The sequence below is a fragment of the Phialemonium atrogriseum genome (genome assembly GCF_030411735.1).
Source record: "Phialemonium atrogriseum strain 8032-3 unplaced genomic scaffold QBC33scaffold_4, whole genome shotgun sequence".
Taxonomy (NCBI): domain Eukaryota; kingdom Fungi; phylum Ascomycota; class Sordariomycetes; order Cephalothecales; family Cephalothecaceae; genus Phialemonium; species Phialemonium atrogriseum.
The window spans coordinates 226,878-245,930 of record NW_026848141.1 but is presented as its reverse complement, the minus strand read 5'-3'; the positions used below and the strand labels follow the sequence as shown (position 1 = coordinate 245,930).

Genomic DNA, 19,053 nt, shown 5'->3' with positions numbered 1-19,053 from the left:
CAAGATGGTGCTTCGAGGCACTTATACCCCGTAGTTCCTGGATCGGTCGTGGGTTTCCCTCTCTATCTTCAGCCGCTATTAAACTAGCAAGGTCACGAAACGGGAGGATGAAGAGTCGAGACCCTAAAAGCCAGTCCATCGGAGACTTCACCGCTTCCTAGTAGAAGTCACCTGCTCGAATGCTTGACCCTATCGACCCGGCCACTTCTAGTGCGTTGCCTTCCGCCACACGGGAAAGACCAAATACCTTCCTTCCTTAGGTACCTACTTACCCTTGCTGCAGCTTGACGAAGCGGTACCTGTCCCGCGATTTGGCTTTTAGGCGACCCGATTCCCATCGACCATTGTACAGTACAAGCCCCATTGTTCTCCGTAAAAATCCTGCACGCGCAAAAAAGCCACTGAAGACACCCGACCGCCGCGGGACCACTCTCTAGTTGGTCAGATCTCATTTCCATTTGGTCATCTCTATAACCCTGTCAGTCATTGCAGTCATTTCTCTCGTACATCCCGTGAGAAACCCGTCGAATTAAATACCGGCGGCTCCTACATGTGGTTATCTTGTTTGTTCTGCCCGTCCCTACCATCATGCTCATCCCTCTTCTGTCCTCAACAATTCCCCTGTTTGCTGGTCCGACCGTCGCGTCTTTGCTCCGCTCCCCTCCCCCTCCTCCCCCTCCATTGCGATTTGCCCCGCACACCGAGACCAGGGCCCCCGCTAACAGAACCTTCGCGACTTAAAGACGGCTACAGGGTAATAATAATCGGCTTTGTCCTGTTCGCCGCTCCGTGACACGAAACCGTACCTCGGTCCTCCAGGTTCTCAGAAGAAGAAAAAGCAAGGAGAATCCAAGCTGCAGCACTTCGAAATCCCGATTTGCACCGTCCGCCCGTCCCGCCAAGCCTGCAATAGGCGCGCGTCTTGATAAACTGGCGATTGATCAACTTCGCGACACGCCCCCGTGGGTCCCCTGCCATCACGCTTGAATGGCCTAAAACCCCCGAGGCCTAGCCTCAAACCCCTAGGAAAGGATATCGATTTTCTAGACTCGCGATTTCGAACAGGGGAGAAAGAGTTCCACGTTTCCGCCACGGATTGTGTGAAGTATAGTTCTTTATAGTTCGTTTGGGAGTGGCCATTGGCCAACCGAAGCCGACGCAATTCGATGCCGGAGGATCACCACGTGGGCCTGGCCATCCGCCCAACTCCGAGGCTCGTCGAGGGCGCAATACACGCGCAGGAGGAGAAGAGACATAAGCATTCGAGGCCGTCGTACTCGGAGTCCTCGCCCCTTGCTTCGAGGAACAATTCCCTAACCTTTCGCCCTGCCAAGAGGTCCATGCCGAATCCAGATAAGACGATTGCTGTCATCAACGCTAGCGGCCGGCAGGCAGCTTCGTTCATTCGTGTAGCCACCGCAGTTGGCTACCATGTCCGTGCGCAGCTGAGGAACCTCGAAGGCGTCGTTGCGACAGAGGTCTCGACCAATCCTAACGTGACTGTTGTTCAGGGGGAGCTCTACACCAGAGAGCGCCGCGCCGAGAAGGCGAACGTCGATGTGACAAAGAATGGCCCTATCGTCGGCATCGGCGTCAACAACACGTTGATTTCGGAGCTATTCCGAGGCGCCCAGCTTGCCTTCATCAACACGACCTTTTACGGCGATGAAATAAAGATTGGCGAAGCTCTGGCCGACGCCGCGAAGAAGGCCGGCATCCAGCACTACGTTTACTCGTCAATGCCCGACCACCGTGCCTACAACCAGGGTTGGCCCTCTCTCCCGCTTTGGGCCTCGAAGCACAAGGTTGAAGAATATGTCAGGAAGATAGGGTTGCCGGCCACCTTTGTGTACACGGGCATCTACAACAACAATTTCACATCCCTGCCGTATCCGCTGTTCTGCACCGATCTTCGACCCGACGGATCGTGGATCTGGCAGGCGCCTTTCCATCCAGACGTCAAACTCCCCTGGCTGGACGCCGAGCATGACGTTGGCCCGGCGATCCTGCAGATCTTCAAGGATGGCGTGTCCAAGTGGGGGGACGGCAAACGCATCTCTCTTGCGTACGAGATGCTCAGCCCACGAGAAGCTTGCCGCGTCTTTTCCCGGGGCGTCGGCAGGCCGGTCCGCTACGTCCGCGGGCCCATTGAGGTCAGGGTCAAGATACCAGAAGGCTACCGGATACAACTCGAGGCGCTGGAGGCGCTGTTTGCTCTGGGCGCCGACGACCCGAAGAAGCAGCCCCCTTACTTCGGAGACCAAGCGTTGGAGGAGAGCTGCCCGAGGGTCGCACTGGAGCTGTGGGAGGGTCCCAGAGGCCTGGAGGAGTATGCGCGGGAGGTGTTTCCCCTTGAAGAACAGGCGAATGGCTTGACTTGGATGCTGGAGGACGACGACGGCGGCGGCGGCGGTGGCGGACTTATCGAGCACCAAAACGGAGGAATTTCCACGCCTGGCCGAGAACCCCCTGATTCTGACGACGATGAAGACGATGGCTTGGTGATGCGGGGGCTAAAGAGAGACGAGGAGGAGTGGCTTGCATAATCGGTTCTTTCTTGTCATCGTGTGATACTATTTTTTTCCAAAAAAGAAATACATGGGCGCCAGGGGTAGGATAAAACAAAAACTTTGGGAGCTGGCTATTTTGGTAAATATCTCCTATACAGGGCGGCATGGGCATTTATCTTGGAGCGCATTGGCGAAGGGCATTGGGGCGGTCGTGAGCGATATGACGGGAAGGCTTGCCTCACGTTTTGTCGGCTTACACCTTGCGCGAGATGGACCTTTCGGTAGATTTTGGGCCTTTTCCTACTACTTTGGCAGTATTCTGCTGCGCGTAGGATTGCCATGGGTACCTACCTACTTTATTAGACGCGCTCCAGTTGTGAAAGACATCAAGAGGCGAAACGGCCAGGTCCAGTTCCTGAAAAACAAACGTTCCGAAGAGGAGAGTGCAAAAGAGAAATGGTTCAGGATGTATGGACGCCGGCTTGTCTCATCGGCATGCGCCCTCACCTGTCTATCTTGTCATGACTTTCTTTACCCATTCCCAAGCTTGATTCCCTGCCGTGTTATTCACACAAGGTCTCGGGGTAGGTATGATTGTGCCCGCCGCTCTGATGGTCTTCTATTCTGGACGGAAGCTAGGATTTCATACGTTTTCTTCCGCGTGCCTGGGAGTTACTGTTCTTGCCTGGAGAACAATACTTGAAACCGCGGATTATCGTTCCGACAAGCTGCTTATGAAGACTTAATAGGGTATATAGATATTAAGTTGCTATTCAAAACTACCAAGACTGAATCAACGGGCTTGGGGAAACATGACAATGGTATCGACCAGTCGACATTATTCCGCCCCCTACAAGCAGTGGTGGCCCACCGATCACGGTAACCAGAAAGAAAAGCGGAATATGGAAACCCAAACGAAACGACATTGCTCACCAAGCGGGAGGGCGGATTTTTTATTTTTATTTATTTTTCACTTTTATAAGGGGAAAGCCGCTTGCGGGGGCTCAAGCCTCCTTTCCCACCGTAGCCTCATGGCTTGGGGGGCTCCCGCTCCCGCTCCCCTCCTTCTCCGCCGCGGCCCCGTGGCTCGCGGGGTTGATTCCGCCCTCCTCGTCGTCGGCGTACATGCGGCCCTCTGGCAGCTCGTTGAGGATGTCCTCCTCGGCGTCGAGCCCCCGGAACTGGAACCAGAAGATGACGCCGGCGGCGGCGGCGAGGACGGCCATGGAGCCGTAGTTCCAGACGAGCAGCGGGTCGGCCGATAGGCTGACGAAGCCCTCGCCGATGGCGGCGCTGATGGAGGTGGCGAACAGGGCGATGGCCTGGATCATGGAGCGCATGTTGCGCGGCGCCTTGGAGAAGGCGTACTCGAGCGACGTGATGGACGCGAAGATCTCGGACAGCGCGATCAGGATGTACGAGCCGCTCTGCGCCCACACGCTGATCGACACGGCCGGGCACGGCGTGCCGTCGGCCTGGGTGCCGGTTGCGTTGGTGCCGCACACCGAGTACTTGTAGATGTAGGCCTGGATCACGGCCGCCCAGATCATGGCCGCGGCCCCAGTGAAGAAGCCGGCGGTGATCCTCTTGATGGGCGTGAACTTGATCTTCAGCCGGCGCAGGAGCGGGTAGACGAGGAAGTCGCACACCGGGATCAGGATGATAATCGCGATCGGGTCTAGGTTGGAGACAACGTCGTTGGGCACGCCGTTCAGTCTCATCACTGCGGCCTGCGACACGAGGTTGTTGTTGATCTGGTTGTATCTGCATCCCCAACGTCAATACTCATACGACAGACCTTTTGCCCGCAATTGTACTAAAGGAAGGGGTGGAGGGGTCGTTTTTACTCACGTTAACCAGTAGATGGGGTACCACAGGAAAACAGCGCAAGCAGAGAATCCACGGGCAAGTTCATCAACCCAGGCGTCGTCAAAGGTCATCCACTTCGGCTTCGTGCCGGGAGCGAAGTTGGACGGCTTGACCCTCTCCCAGAAGGTCCCGTCATGCATGCGCTTGTATGTGACCCAGGGGAAGACGTGCCAGCGGCCTTTCTGGGCGTAGACCCAAGTCTTCATGGCCTTGCCGAGGACGGAACCAGTAGGGGGCCGTCGGTCGTAGCGGTTCCGTCCCCACCACATGACGGCAGGCGCGATACACAGCATCACGGTCGGGAGTAGAAAGGAGAGGTAGAAGCCGACGTACTTTTCCGAGTACACCATCGAGACCTGGCCGATAACGGAGCCGATGTTGATGAAGAGGTAGAACCAGTTGTACACCCGATTGATCGTGATGGCGGGGTCGACAATGACGCGCTCGCCCGACTTGAGCGTCTGGACCGTTAAATGTTCCAGGGGCAACTGCTCGACGATCAAGGGCGATATGTTCGGCTTGAAGCCTCCTGTGCCAAACCCAATGACGAGGATACCGATAACCATGGCGGCGAGGGAGTTACCACCCGGTTTAGTGATGACTGGCGGGATGGCCGACATGACCAAGATGATATGTCCAATGATATCGACGATTAGGGCAACGACGATGGTCTTGTAGCGCCCCCAGATCTGATCAGCAACGTAGGCGCCAAATAGGGGCATAAAATACTGCCAGAACTGGTTGAACGTGGTGATACCCGTGGAGGCCCGTTGACCGAGACCCAGGGCACCGGAAACCGCTTGGGGATCTGGCCCGCCAGCGCCCGTTCTGGAGCCCGGAGGAAGAGGCTGCTGGACGAAATTGGTGTCTAGCCAACGCCACTTCAGTTAGCATGCTAAAGGCTGTAGTTGGGATCTCGGCCCTAGTTACGGAGCACATACACTAAAAGGAAGAGAGCGGTCAGCCATATTATTCATGTGACACGGTCGGGAGCGTACATACCACAATGACGGTTCCGTAGTACGAAAAGCGTTCGCAGAGCTCTATAAAGGCAATGGTGAATAGCTTCGGGGGAATATAGGCCGCGACCCGGCGTAGAGTCTTCAGTTCCTCCTCCGAAGGGAAGTCCTCCAGACCTTCACCGAGGGCCTCGAAATTTTTCTCTGCAATGGGGAGTGCGGCCTGCGCCTGCGAGCCGTCTTGGGCGGAGGTAGTGAGCCGCTCCTTGCGGGCATCTATCGACGCCCGCCGGTCCACATCCCCAGCAGCGGCAACAAGCTGCGCCCCAACAATGGCATCGTCCTCGATATGTCCCGGCATGTTGAATGGGGTTTTCTTGTCCGTGGTCGGGACACGCTCTTTGGCTGGGGGAGGGTGCTCGAGTCAACGACACAATTCGAGGGACGGCGGGGGGATGGGGCAAGATCGACATTTAAATGATGGGGAGACACGCGGGAGGAGATATGCGTGAGAACGCACGCGTGAGGGGCGAACCTACTTGCCCTTCGCTGTTGGGCTGGAATCCCCCGAAAGCACCCAGTGTGCATGTCTCCTGAATAAACAGGATCGACGGTGGCACATGTGGCCAATGGGCCGGCGGGCAATTGTAAAGCACATCTTCCACACTGGAGCCCAGAAGTTACGGTTAAAGCAGGAGAGTTGGGTCGTATGCGAGGAAGAGCTGGGATTAGACATGGAGACACAGCCCATTCAGGAAGCACGTCGGTATTGCGGCACTGCTATCAGATGCCTACCTACATAGAAGAGACATTTGGTAGGGAGGTATGCGTGAACCAAAGCATGTTATTACCAGGTCTTCACCCATGTTATGATGGTGTCCATTTCCGCATCCGTATAGCTCAACCCAAGGTTCATGCGACCTCACATGCACAGAAGAAAGCTTCATGATGGTTTCTTGTGGCGTGCTGGCATATTGGGTGAGTGGCCTGTTAGTTGTGAGCCCACGAGTTCAGCTATCAGTCGATCAGTCGAGAGGCGAGATAATGGCAAAATGGGGGTCATGGCAGCTGCTCTGTTAGGAAAGGTCTGGCTCACGGCGGCGCGCTTGCATTAGTCTGCATCAACGTTACAAGGCGCATACTGAGAGAGAAACGAAGATATGATGTGCCACTGAAAGTCGTTTGGTCCTCGGCATGGTAGATTTGCCGCCCCACATTTCGATCGGAACCTCCCTTCGCATAGTTTTAGCGTAGACTTTATTATCCTGAATACTACGGCAAACGCTAAACGGTGCGTCATTGACTAGGTGCTGGCACGGCCCATTGGACAGAAGGGGCAGGTGCCAGAATCGAGCCGGCCTGTCAGCAGGCTGTCAAACCCGAGTCCATTACTCCCGTCCTTCGCTGCAGTACCAACGACCTGTAATGCCTATGTACCCGCAGTCAAGCTTTGTGGGGGACGCCCGCCCCTGTTGCTAGTTCAAATACGTATATATTATGATACCTTGGGTACCTAGGTAGGCAGTGTAGATCATACTGTGCAGTACTGCACAGTATCTGCGAGAAAGGAAGCTGGATAAGGTATCAGCCCCGAGAGGAAAGCCAGCGCGGCGATCTGGCCTGCACCAACATCGTTCTCGCTGTTGCGCCGGAAGATTTCCGTTAGCATCCTGCACGGCAATACTGGACCAGCTACCTTGAGTCTTATTTGCGTTTGATCTCTAACACGATATCTGAACTCTCTTTGGGCTGGTGTGTAAGCTGACGTGGACCTTGGGGTGGGAGTGTTGGAGTCTAAGTCTATTAAATTGTCCATGGCCGACCTTTCCTTCCTCAAAAGCATTATTATTACATCCACTGGCACATATATTCCATGCACGCACCGTTTCCGTATCAGACAACCTTGGACATTCGGTACCAGTCCGCGAGTACTGTACAATACAAGGAGGAAATAGGGGTATTCTCAATGGAGGCGATAGCCCTGCGATCATTGACTGCTGCTAGGGGCAGCGCGGCTCTTCGGGCTGACCCGTAGTGTAGCCTCCTCAAAAACGGTTGTCGTGACTAGAGCTTTCCCTTGAGCAAGTTCTTGACGATTTCGCGGCCGGTGATCCATGTGGTCCTCCACAAGGTAGGGAAGTCGAGAGTGCTGGAGAGGCCATCGGCAAAGCCGAAGAAGAGCATGGGAGGGATCCAGCCTCGTGCGTACTCGAGCGCAAAGCAGGAGTCGGGCATCTTATATTGCTTAACAGTGCCCCGGCGCAGATGGTGAACACTGCCTTGCGGGTAGACTTCGGCCTCATACTCGCCAGGGACATAGGCAAGCTGGGTGCCCGACAGGATGTGAAAGTAGTCGTCGGCGGTGTGGCGACCAGAGTGTCCTTCCGTACCAATTGCGGTTCCTGCTTACAATTAGAAACCCAAAGGAAGGGCACGTCACGATGGGATGGTGGTCGCTTGGGAGTCTGGGACTAACCGAAGATGATCAGGTACTCAGTAATGCCTGGCCATTGGTTAGTGAGGTGTTACCGCTTGCTCCGTCCGGAAGACTTACTAGCGTGGATGATATACATAGCACCCATTGCGCCTCCAGCGTTGTTGAAGACCCATTCTTCGTCGTGGTTGATGTGGCTCTTCGTTCCGACCTGACTGCCGAGCTCGTTCACAATGAACTGGACCACAGCCCTTGTGTCGTTCCCATGGGCCTGAAGACCTCTTTTGGCAACATCATGCATCTGGTCGATCTCGAAGATGTAGAAGGACTCTAGGTTCTGCTCGAGGAGGTACACCACTGGGGTTAGGATGCCGATCAAGATTGCGACGAACTTTAGGAGGCCGCTCATGCCGCCGGCACGCGACGAAGGGGGGGGCATTGTGCAGAAAGAAGCGAACACAATTGGTGCGGGAAAACTCAATTGATAGAAATGACCGGGCGATAAGTGAAAGACAGGTCTTGAAACTAACAGCAACTTCGTCTAGCAAGTTAAGGAGACGGGAACTCGTGTGTTGGTGCCGATGATTTTATTAGTCGCCTACCTAGGGTCCACAGGTTCGGGTACTCGGCCAAAATGCGTCACTGCAGAAACCCAGTTTTCCCCCCGAACCTCGCGTTAGCTGCATGGTTGCTCGAGTCAGAGCCCCTACCACTCACTTGGTACTGGCATATCTCTCTAAGCCTAGTGGGCGCCGCAGCACGGAATCCTTAATCCCGCCCACCGACGTCCACGTCCTAACACGGATAGAAGCGGCAAATTTCCAGCAGTCTTCGGACCCTGACCAACCTTCGACAGCATGGCGACTTCGACACAGTCGATTGCCATTCCAGGCCAGATACTGGGGCCAGCCTCCAAGTATCTCGCTGGGCCAGGCACTCACATACACGAATCGAGCCTGTACTCGTCCCTCCTGGGCGTGGTGCACATAAAACAGCCTGCGAGAGCTCCGGGCCCAACAAAACGCCTGAATAAGATCACACCAGCTGGCCCTACAGAACTGCCCACCATCTCCGTCTCACGATCCGGCGTCGGTGAGAAGCATGAGGTGCTGCCAGAGGTCAACAACACGGTGCTATGTCGCGTGATCCGTATTATGCCCCGCCAGGCCGTCGTGACCATCTTGGTCTGCGGCGACACCGTCCTAGAGGCCGAGTGGCAGGGCGTGATCCGGGTCCAGGATGTTCGAGCAACGGAGAAGGACAGGGTCAAGATATACGAGAGTTTCCGGCCTGGCGACATTGTGCGCGCCGAAGTGGTACGTTTATGTTTCCCCTGGACCACCTACCTCACTCGCAGCAGGCTAAACATGCTGCTCTTAGATTTCCCTCGGCGACCAGGCGAACTACTACCTTTCGACGGCGAGAAACGAATTGGGAGTCATAATGGCGACGAGCGAGGCCGGCAACACAATGTATCCTGTCAGTTGGAAGGAGTATAGGGACCCCGAAACTGGATTCAGCGAACTCAGGAAGGTTGCAAAACCGTATTAAGCCCGATGCACCACCTCTTTTCTTGCCTGTCCAGATATTTCCCCGTAACTCCCCGTGGAATGATACCCCTATCTGATATTGAAATCGCATGTCCCGAGTATAGATGTCTGACCCCTCTAAAAAAATGTGAAAAGAACCACCCAAATCAGTATGCGCCGCGTAAACGAGCCGTTTCTCATGTTCCCAGATTGCTCGCTGCCTCATCCATCTTCGTCCTAGACAAGCCACCATCATCTTCCCCCTCCCCCCTCTCCTCTCTCGCCGCCCCACTGGCCCTCCCATCCTCCCCCTTTTTTCCATTCCCTCCCACCGCTCTATCCTCCCCAGCGGCTCCATCACCCCCACCCCCGGCCCCAACCCCACCACCCACCCCATCCCCCAAAAGAAGCGCCCTAGCCCTCTCGATGCTCCCAAGCGCGGCCTCGAGCCTGCCGAGCCGGCGCCTCTTCTCGGCGTCGCGGCGCTCAAGCGTCTCGACGCGCTCCTCGAGCGCGGCGCGGGCGCGCCGCTCCGACGCCACCATCTCGTTGGCCTGCTCGAACAGCGTCGCCGACAGCTCCTCCACCTCGCGGCTCGTGTCGCTCAGGCGGCCCTCGGCCGCAAGGCGCAGCGACTGCTCGCGCGACAGCGCCTCGAGCAGCTCGTCGCTGCTCGGCGTCGGGGACAGCGGCGGGGCCGGCGATGTTGCTGATGGCAGTGGTAGGGCCGGGGAGAATGCGGTTCGGGGAGACGGGGAGGGGCTCGGGTTGTTGAAGTAGAGGTTTGGCGGCGGTTTGCGCGGGGATAGGAGCGCTGAAATGCGGCTTGCGGCGCTGGCGGAGAGGAAGGAGGATCGTGATGGCGAGGCTACGGTCGTCGCTTGTTGGGTTTGTTGCTGTTGCTGCTGCTGCTGCTGTTGTTGCTGCTGTTTCTGCGAGGTGTCGAGGGCGGACCGGACCTTGGCGATCTCGTCCTCGTAGTCTGCCCAGCGATCAATGGCGGCGGAAGCCTTCTGGTTGAGGAGCCGCACTTGGACCTGGAGGTCCTCGATCTTCCGGTGGGCTTGGAGAAGTTCCTCTTGGGTGTCTTCGAAGGATGGTAGTTCAATGTCAAAGCCGCACTTCGGACAGCAAGGGGCTGTCGACATGTTCGAAGTCGTCATGGTTGGGGCCTGAATCGTCAAGGTGGTCGTAGCTGACATTGTGCCCCGCACACAGGACCGATGGTGTAGTTGAGAAAGCCAAAGACAAATCTCAATTCAAGTCCTCGATCTGTCGTCCGGCAAGAGCCTGGGCTACTATTGCACAACATCTTAAGTGTCTAAGAAAGTAGCATGGCTGGCTGGCCACAGGGTGGGCTGGATAGTGATTTGTTTTCGGTCTCTGCTGCGCCTCCTCGGACATGCAGGGATCCACCAATGCATCCCTCCCGCCTTGCTAGCCCGGAACAAGGATTGGCGATCAATGCCGTTGCACATGGAAGATCTCCGTCCGATCGCACTAAATATGTACATACACTGGTTCCGAGAAAGGGCACTCCGTCTATCCGAGGAAAGGTCAAGCCACTACATATGCCGAACATGTATATTAGATACAGAGACTTAGGACGAACTGTGTGGGCGAAGAGGACGATCTGGGCTTGGTTGACGAGTGATAATTGAATGGCAGATTGCTCTGAACTGTATCTATGAAAATGCGTCATCTATGGGAAAGTATTCCCTTCTCCGCTTCTTTCGCTATGCTGTTATGACCGCAAGTTGTCTGCCATGGAACTGAAGTAACATGGATGCTACGCACGCGCCATCTATGCCTCCTTGGCCGTGACTTCCTTTTGGAGATCCTCTGTCGATGGCTCCACATCATCGATGCCATTCCACTCCTCCTCAGCAGTATCCATTGACCGTGTCCGTGTTTTGGCTTTCCTCTGGCACCGGCTGGGCGGGTTGCCCCTGAAGCACATCTCCTTCCTCTTGTATGATTTCGGCCTTTTCTGATGAGTTGGTGACGGCTGGTTGCTCTGCTACTGCTGCTGGCTCTTCAACCTGTTGTTTCTTCGGCGAACTTGGCGAGGCACCCTCTTTCCGACCCTCAGGGCTGGGGCTCTTTCTCCCAGCAACCTTTTTAGAGCCTGGAGACTCTGATACGCCTTCTGCAGCAGGCGGACCACTGCCCTTGTTCATCCACAGACCCAGCATCTCCTCCACTTTTGGGCCCCACACCTCCTCTCCCTTGGCAAGATCGTCGTATTCCAGGCAGTTTCGGCTGCCCAAGATGAACTCTCCCTGTCTGGAACGGCAGAGTTCGGCCATCATTGCACCGCACTGCAGCTTCTCCCCCAGATCGTGGCATAGGCTGCGCACGTAGAAACCAGACGTGACGGTCATGCGGATCTTGGCAGCTGGCGGGCCCTTGCCTTCCCAAGGCGGAGGGGTGTTGGGTGCTGCCTCGGGTGGGAGCAGGTTAGCACCCTTGCGAGAAGGCGTTGGCGGCAGCTCTCCCAACGCACCCGACATCATCGGAGCAGGCCGGTTCATTTTTCGCCTTTTAGGCGAGTGTCCCTCGTCATACACCAGACCGTCGACTCGGGCCTCAGCTTTCCGCTTGTTGGTCTCCCACTCTGCCAGCGCCTTGGTTTCTTGTTCCTCCTGATCGGGGGTGAGTTTCTGCGGCTCCTCCTCCGACAAGGCTTGCCGCTTCGCAACCCGCCAAACGGAAGTGGCAAAGTTCTTCTCCGTCTCTTGTGCCTCTACTGCTGGCCACCGGTGGTCGTGAGTCCCCGGCTCATACCACTCAACGAGATCAAGCTCGAGTACGTTGACGTCCCTGGTCTCGATCTCCCTAGGAATCGGCCTGCCCTCCCGGGCGTACTCGTAGAGTGGCTTTCCTTCCATCTTCAGCGCCGAGTACAGAGGAGGCATCTGCTTGAACTTCCCCCTGAAACTCTCAAGAGCCTTCTCGACCATTGGCTCGGTGATCTCATCGTAACGACCCTTCTTGATGATTCGACCAACGCGATCGTAGGTATCGGTACTGGCGCCGAAGAGCACCACAGCCTCATACGTCTTAGTGCAGCCGAGGAAGTTCTGTAGCGACTTCGTGCCCTTGCCGACGCCCAGGACCAGGACTCCTGTGGCCAGAGGGTCGAGGGTTCCACCGTGGCCCATTTTCACGTGAAGCTCCCTCTTGGCTTTGCTCCGCCGTTTATGCTGGGTCTTTGCTTCCCTGGCCCTGAGGCCCCTTTCTTGTTCCAGAAGTGGTGCGAATATGCCCGAGGGGTCGAAGTGATTTTGGCAGTCACGGATGGCCTGCGCCGAGCTTATGCCAATCGGCTTGTTGATGGCTGCGGTGCTTGTCAGACAATGGCAAGACTATTTGTGGTTTCTGTGGTGCAGGGTACATACCGAAGACGCCTTCCAGCACATTTCGTTTGGCCATCTTGAGAAGATTGGTGATCCGCATGCGTGGTCTTGCCCAGGATCTGTTAGGGGGCCTTGAGAAGGGAAGGTTGGAAAAGGGGGGGGGGGGGGGGGGAGAGAAAAGCAAGAAACGACAGCTGGGGCGAGAGAGGAGGCAAAGTGGAATGGCACTGAATTGAATGCACGCAGATTTTTACTTGGTGGTGATTTTCTACCTTGTCAATTGATCAAGGGGTGGCCTATTGTCCTCCATATCCTCAGGGCGGACAATGTGGTTGAAATTTTTCGAGGGGCATTTTCCCATCCAAGCATGCGCCAGTCCAGGTTTGGTGTATCCAGTATCCGTACATGTACTTGTACCTAATTACGTCTGGGTCATCCCTGCCTCCGACACCGCCACCGTTCCTAGCCACACATGCAGCCACAAACAGCCCTATGTTGCCGTCGCTGCATATCCGACTCTCCGGATTGCCCTCTTCTTTCCTTACACGCTGATGCGCCAACCGAAGGTAAATCGCTCACCGTAGCTGCCTATGAGACTGCTTTTTCTACATATTCCAATGAGGCGTTTTGATGTTTGATAGTGTCCTCGAGAGGGATGTTGCAGGCAGAGTGTATGATGTATCTGCAATCTGGATCCAAGCCTTGCGACTTACTATGTACCTAGTGTGGAGCCATTAAGGGCCCCTCAAGATACGTACCTCTTGGCCCCACTTGCCTTAAGGCTGCGACAGCGATTTGACAATGGATTCGCGTCTGCTCTGGCTGGCAACTTAGCGCGTAAAGAGAGGCTCTGTCCTAGCCCTGACTGCCTTGACCACATTCTCTCCTCTGTTCTTGGCTTGATGGGCTGCAGAGAGATCATACCCTTCATTCCCCTATTATCTTGCTCACCCAACAGGTTATCTGTCTCTCGCCATCCCTTAACCAGCTCTAGTCCCTCGTCGTGACATCGACCGCATCCTTGGAAATGGCGGGAAGTCGTCGGCGAGTGTCCAGCTCGACCGTCGCTACATTTGACCTGACCCACATTCCTTTGATGAACGAAACCAAGATCTTGAAGCCACTTGCATCTAATAGCGAAAACTCCAATGACTGGCCTTGCTTCGTCCTGACGGATGCTGTCGTATTGCACAAGGACGGCAAACGGCTGGCGAATCCGCTGCTTATCGATACCGATGGACCCTACATTGTCCGCGGCAAACTTGAGGTTGAGAAGGAACAGCGTCACCGTATGTGTGCCTGCTCATCATCCACTTCAGCATCACAATCTAACGAGAAACAGTCCTAACGTCGCAAGTCAGCTCCGCCTACATCGAGATCCAGGCGTCCTGGCTGTACTCCATCGGCTACAATCCCGTCGTTCTCTGGGTATCCGGCGCGACCGGCTGGTTCGAGATTGTTCCGTCCCTGCAGTATGAAGCGATGCACAACGAGATACGGGAGGCGATCAACCTTTATTACGTGGTCATGGTTGCCTGTGAGGCCCAGATGGAGTATGCCAATGAGTACGCCGCAGCGTCGAAGAGCAGGAGGAAGAAGATGAGGCCGCCAGAGCCCATGTCTCTCGATCATCTGTTCCTGAAGGTGAGTCCATGGCTTGCATGTCGCCTTAGTAAGACTAACCCCCGTCTCTAGTATGCAGTCGCTGTTGGCGATGGAATTTACCATCACGAGGTGGAAGAGCGATGCCACAAGTGGGCCAGCTTTCTCATCAACCATTTCCCAAAGGAATCAGACTTTGACTGGACCGGAACACTCTTCTATGAGTGGATGATTGAGAAACATCCAGTAAGACATAAAGCTCCCGTCGTTCAGTCAGGATCACTAGGATCCCTAACTTCTTTAGGAAATACAAAAGAGGCGCCAGAAGGGAGCTGGCCTACCCTCAACAACTACGACTGCCCCTAAGCAGCTGACTCCAGCCATGGATCATGCTGTCCCAATACCACGGCCCGAGAGATCTTGGACCAGAAGCGTCGTCACAAGCCACACTCGAGACACCGAAGATGTCGAGATGCAAGAGGTCACAGCGGCGGCCGTATCACCTCCCGCCAAGTCTGTAAGGAGAACCAGAGGTGCCAGAACCGAATCCCATGCCCCATCTCAGTCTCCGAGGGCCAGGGCTACCAATATTGCTCCGCCGCCTGAGATGGATTCCTCACCCGAGCGCACGACAAACTCGCACCCTGACGAAGGCTCCGGGTCAGTGATCGATCTGCTTCTCGAGTTGTTACAAGAGATTGCCACCGAAACTGGGGACTTGCAAAGGATCAAACGCAAATCTGTCCAGTCCAAGATATACGCGAAGTGTAAGATTCGGGACTACAAGGTACCCCACGAAATCATCGGCTACTACTCGAAGCAAATTCTACAGAAGCTACCCTCCAAGTGGAAGCGGGCTCCGTTCTATAACGAGTTGAAGGAAGCTGCAAGCCAACCAGATATGCCCTTGAAGTTTATTACAGTCGAGGACATCCTTCCGCAACTTAGACGGAGGCAGCAAAACAGAGTCGCCGCGACAAACCCATCTACGCTTCCTGCATCGCCAAGGGCCGATATAAGGGCTAGGGTACGGCGGGACTCGCCTTCTGAGTCCTCCGACCTTGACGAAGACAGCAGGGCAGGTTCTAGGCACGCTCAAACTCCCGCCGCGGCTCGTCGTGCCGGAAAAGTAGCGGGACTCAGGTTATCAACTGCATCTAAGAAGCGAACGGTATGGGAGAGGGATGAGGAGCCGGAAAGCCACCGTGCGAGGAAGTCGGCAAAATCATCTCACTTGCCCACTGATGACGAGGATGCCGCAGACGATGTTCACGAGCCGAGCGACGAAGCAACTGCTTGGGACGAGGACGAGGACCCCGATGGCCTCCCCGTGCGCCCCCCCAAGGACGTCGTCCGACTCGTCGTTCATGCCCAGAAGATCCCCTCCATGTCGCCCTCGGGTCCCAATGGAACCTGGGTCTGTGACCAGGAAGACTGCTTCTTTGTAGTCCGTTCGGCGGAAGAAGAAGCCGGCAAGGCCCTGATACAACAACATTTCCGGGACCACGAGGCCCAGGCGGGAATGGTGGACCTGGCCGTGTCAGAAGCCCGTCGTGGACACATGTCGATCAAGTATGCTTATTTCCCTCCCGTCTTGCTCATAGTCAAGTATCCCCCCCTTGTCCGAATCCCCAACCGCCCCCAAACCGAAGCAGGACGCCTGTAAATGAGTCTGCTTTTAGGGTTGACGGCCCCGTGGTACCGAACCTGCTCTCTTCCCTTGCTCTTCTTGTTGCCACACTAGCCATGGAAACCTCCACGGATGTCCATTCGAAACAGAACCTAACCACCAGAACAGTCACCTCCTAGCCAAGATCCAAGCCCTGGGCAAGAAGACCGCGGTCTCGGAACGCGGCATTCTCGACGGCGAGATCCTCGCGGCCCCGATAAAGCGTCGCCTCCCCATCTGAACTCGCCCACCCACTCCCTCCCTCGCGCCACATACTGCGCACTTTCTTCATCGGGAAACCCGGCGTTGCTCATAATGATATTGATACCCCCGGCCCACATGGCACATGCCGAATGAATAGATGGCACCCTAGATGGAGCCCATGAGTTTTTGTGTTTTGGAGTTGGGATGATTGCCGCTTTGCTTGGTAACGCCAGATTTAGGAGGCCACTGGGCTATGTTCCACGGCGCCCTGGTTTGCTTTTTCTAGGGCGCTACACACATAAATGGCGGAATAGGAACACCAAGGGGGGCCAAGGAATGCATTAGTACTGTACATGCACAAATTAGCACATAGGTATTTGACAGAACATTTTGTCCTTGTATTGTAGGTATTGTCATGACCACGGCCTTTGTCCATGCTTGCTTCTCACTTATTTTCCGGATACGCATGCTCGTGAAACCCCCATCTTACCATACACGCAGAACTCCCAGGAGGTAAATAGATACAAGCAGCCCCTCTTCGGCCGATTCCCGCCACACGAATCAACCAATATCCGAGCGGCCCTCAAGCTCCCAGCAGTTTAGCAGCGAGGACTGAGCTACCTTATCTTCTCAATTCGAGATACTTCGCAGCCTTGTCCCAGGCAGCCATATCACTCGCCGGGATCTCTTTGGTGCCCAGAGCCTTCACTCCGGCATGGATGGCATCAAAGAACGCACAGCAGATGTCCAAATCCTCCGAGAAGCGGAGGGCATAGGGTAGGTAGCTGCTCGGGAACTGTTGCTTCCTCAGATTCTTCTGCTCAGGGGTGTCTGACGGAGAGATCTCGTCCAAGTATGTCTTGACAGCGATACCGAGGGCGACGTCAGGATCAGACAAGAAAGGGAGTCTTGGGAGCAGGGTTAGCATACCAGGTAGTTTGGGTGAGAGGAGGGAGGGAGGGTGGGATAAATAAAACAAGGACAAAGCAGAAAATAAAATAAAACCCGGAAAAAGTGGCATACCTGTGGCTTATCCGCCATCCATCGTCACGATCCCGCTTCGCTTGAGCATTCATAAACATTGATGCTATAAGGGCCTCGGTGAGATCCCGGTCGGCAGAACGAACTTCTGACACAAGGGACCGGAAAGCCAGCAGATTCTTGCTCAGAGGACCAGTATAGCCATTGGCCTCATGACGAAGCTTCAGCAGCGTCGAGCAACGACTAATCAGGAGGAGGCTGGCCTGGTCATCCTCCGTGCCATTCAAAGCCAAGCCGCGAAGCTCCTCATGCTTGTTCCTGGCATTCAGAAGCTCAAAACGAAGCAGCTCAAATGCCACGAGGATAGCTTCGTAGAGATGAGGAACATCGGGATGTTGTTTCACTGTTGGCTCAAAGGCAGACATTGAAGTAGCGAGCGCGTTGCCCCAGTCAGTCAGGGTGTGGCCATCGTTGACATAGCCGCGAAGCTGAAGCAGTCGCCAGATAGTCAGCGAGACAATGATATCGCCGGACTGCAAGCCCTTGACCTTCTCCTTGGTGACGGTTGCCTTTGCAAAGTCCAAGTTCTTCAGAGCAAGGACCTCAGACGCAATAGACCCAGCAGCAAACTTGGGGAAATGTTCCTTGATGGCACCCTCCTTGACATCCCATCCGGCGATCCGAATAAAGGAGGGCTGGAGGTTGCGGTGATTAACCGTATAGGAATAGTTGCGGTCGTACCAAACTTTCATGGTGATGCTCTTGTGCTGGATGCCCCGATGCAACTGCGGGATTAGAAGCCCCAGAGTCATCTCCTTGATTGGCACTAGCTGTGATGAGACAAGCTTCTTATACTCGTCAGACGCCACACCATCCGTAGTCGGCAAGACCATGAGCTGGCCATGGGTAATCCAGCCAAGCATCCGTGGTCCGATAAGGCCAGTGTTTAGGTAGTGGAACAATTCCGAAGGAAGCTGGAGGCCGAGATACTCATGGTTGTCCCCAGTCAGGTGTTCATAGTCGTTCACCTGCACTTCGCCGTTCTCGGCAATGTATATGAAGTGACTGATAGCCATGCAGGCCTTCTGATACTTGTCCAGCCAGTTCGGGTCCTTCAGCTTGACAATATCATTGAAGGACGATGTGCAGGCTATGGTGACGGACTTATCCGACGTCCTGAGCATGTTGACTGCGTCCGAGATGGTGAAGGGTTGGACCTTGATAAGCGTCGGCTCCAGGAGAGCCGGGAACGGTGGAAGGAACGAGGTCCCTGTCATCAGAAGCGCCTCTGTGAAGAGATGCTCACTGACATTCAGGGCCTTGATGATGTTTTTCTTCGAGATGGCCGTAACAGTGCTGGCGTCCCAGTCGATAGATCGAATGATACTGTCCTTGATAGGATAGAGCAGAAGCTCCTGGGATCCCATTATCCCACCACACTGGTCCGAGTCAACCATGTCGAAGTACGCAATCTACAACTGAAATTAGCGAGTGATTGCCTGCTTTCAGGACCCACACAAACCAACCTGTGCAGCCGCGTTATAAGGCGGAACGAGGAAGTGCAGCTGTCTCTGCTTCAAGATGCCCTGAAGCATGGGGTAGAGAGATTGGGGGCGGAAGGCGCCTAGAAGAGGTCAGCAATCCAGATACATATCATGACAAGGTTGGCTGGCTAGTAGTACCAGAATTCGCGCCAAAGGCCGAGACAGCCTCCGTAGCTCGACCACTGAAGTAGAGCTCCCACGCATGATCCGTCTTATCATTTGCTCGGAGTCCTTGGGCGAGTGAGATCTCATCTTGCCCCGTCACAGATTGCCCGTCAAAGACGAAGAAGGGTATGACATTGTGTGCCTTCCATTGGTCCAGGTCTGACTCGATGTGCTTCTGAATGCCGGTCAGGCCCCCGAGGGCTGGAAGGAGAGGTTCATGGAACGGGG

At 55.3% G+C, this 19,053-nt stretch overlaps 7 protein-coding genes across 7 annotated transcripts; 3 read left to right on the top strand and 4 right to left on the bottom strand.

The window, feature by feature from the left end:
* Positions 1 to 881: 881 nt before the first annotated feature.
* Positions 882 to 2,593, top strand: QBC33DRAFT_262481 (NmrA-domain-containing protein). The gene has a single exon (XM_060423113.1). It carries the CDS (start codon positions 1,167 to 1,169, stop codon positions 2,544 to 2,546), a length of 1,380 nt encoding a protein of 459 aa, XP_060286557.1. The 5' UTR covers positions 882 to 1,166; the 3' UTR covers positions 2,547 to 2,593.
* A 921-nt stretch (positions 2,594 to 3,514) lies between these two features.
* Positions 3,515 to 5,699, bottom strand: QBC33DRAFT_512109 (putative peptide transporter ptr2-a protein; the record flags this gene model as incomplete). The annotated part of the gene is made up of 5 exons (XM_060425885.1): positions 3,515 to 4,274; positions 4,309 to 4,326; positions 4,362 to 5,247; position 5,321; positions 5,382 to 5,699. 5 exons carry the CDS (start codon positions 5,697 to 5,699, stop codon positions 3,515 to 3,517), a joined length of 1,983 nt encoding a protein of 660 aa, XP_060286556.1.
* A 1,703-nt stretch (positions 5,700 to 7,402) lies between these two features.
* QBC33DRAFT_576081 (C-8 sterol isomerase) lies at positions 7,403 to 8,211 on the bottom strand (the record flags this gene model as incomplete). The annotated part of the gene is made up of 3 exons (XM_060430878.1): positions 7,403 to 7,740; positions 7,815 to 7,841; positions 7,893 to 8,211. 3 exons carry the CDS (start codon positions 8,209 to 8,211, stop codon positions 7,403 to 7,405), a joined length of 684 nt encoding a protein of 227 aa, XP_060286555.1.
* Positions 8,212 to 8,530: 319 nt separating this feature from the next.
* QBC33DRAFT_566781 (exosome component 1) lies at positions 8,531 to 9,651 on the top strand. The gene is made up of 2 exons (XM_060430465.1): positions 8,531 to 9,088; positions 9,153 to 9,651. The coding sequence occupies exons 1-2, from the start codon at positions 8,630 to 8,632 to the stop codon at positions 9,321 to 9,323; spliced, it is 630 nt and encodes a 209-aa protein (XP_060286554.1). The 5' UTR covers positions 8,531 to 8,629; the 3' UTR covers positions 9,324 to 9,651.
* Positions 9,232 to 10,677, bottom strand: QBC33DRAFT_616778 (putative ribosomal protein l32 protein). Its single transcript, XM_060432667.1, has 2 exons — positions 9,694 to 10,677; positions 9,232 to 9,538 (listed from the first exon to the last, which is right to left on the bottom strand). The coding sequence occupies exons 1-2, from the start codon at positions 10,501 to 10,503 to the stop codon at positions 9,524 to 9,526; spliced, it is 825 nt and encodes a 274-aa protein (XP_060286553.1). The 5' UTR covers positions 10,504 to 10,677; the 3' UTR covers positions 9,232 to 9,523.
* A 263-nt stretch (positions 10,678 to 10,940) lies between these two features.
* On the bottom strand, positions 10,941 to 13,049 carry QBC33DRAFT_527660 (pseudouridine synthase). Its single transcript, XM_060426998.1, has 2 exons — positions 12,703 to 13,049; positions 10,941 to 12,641 (listed from the first exon to the last, which is right to left on the bottom strand). The coding sequence occupies exons 1-2, from the start codon at positions 12,758 to 12,760 to the stop codon at positions 11,185 to 11,187; spliced, it is 1,515 nt and encodes a 504-aa protein (XP_060286552.1). The 5' UTR covers positions 12,761 to 13,049; the 3' UTR covers positions 10,941 to 11,184.
* Positions 13,050 to 13,448: 399 nt separating this feature from the next.
* Positions 13,449 to 16,560, top strand: QBC33DRAFT_527656 (uncharacterized protein). The gene is made up of 5 exons (XM_060426997.1): positions 13,449 to 13,949; positions 14,003 to 14,304; positions 14,356 to 14,508; positions 14,567 to 15,834; positions 16,061 to 16,560. The coding sequence occupies exons 1-5, from the start codon at positions 13,688 to 13,690 to the stop codon at positions 16,170 to 16,172; spliced, it is 2,097 nt and encodes a 698-aa protein (XP_060286551.1). The 5' UTR covers positions 13,449 to 13,687; the 3' UTR covers positions 16,173 to 16,560.
* Positions 16,561 to 19,053: the final 2,493 nt, after the last annotated feature.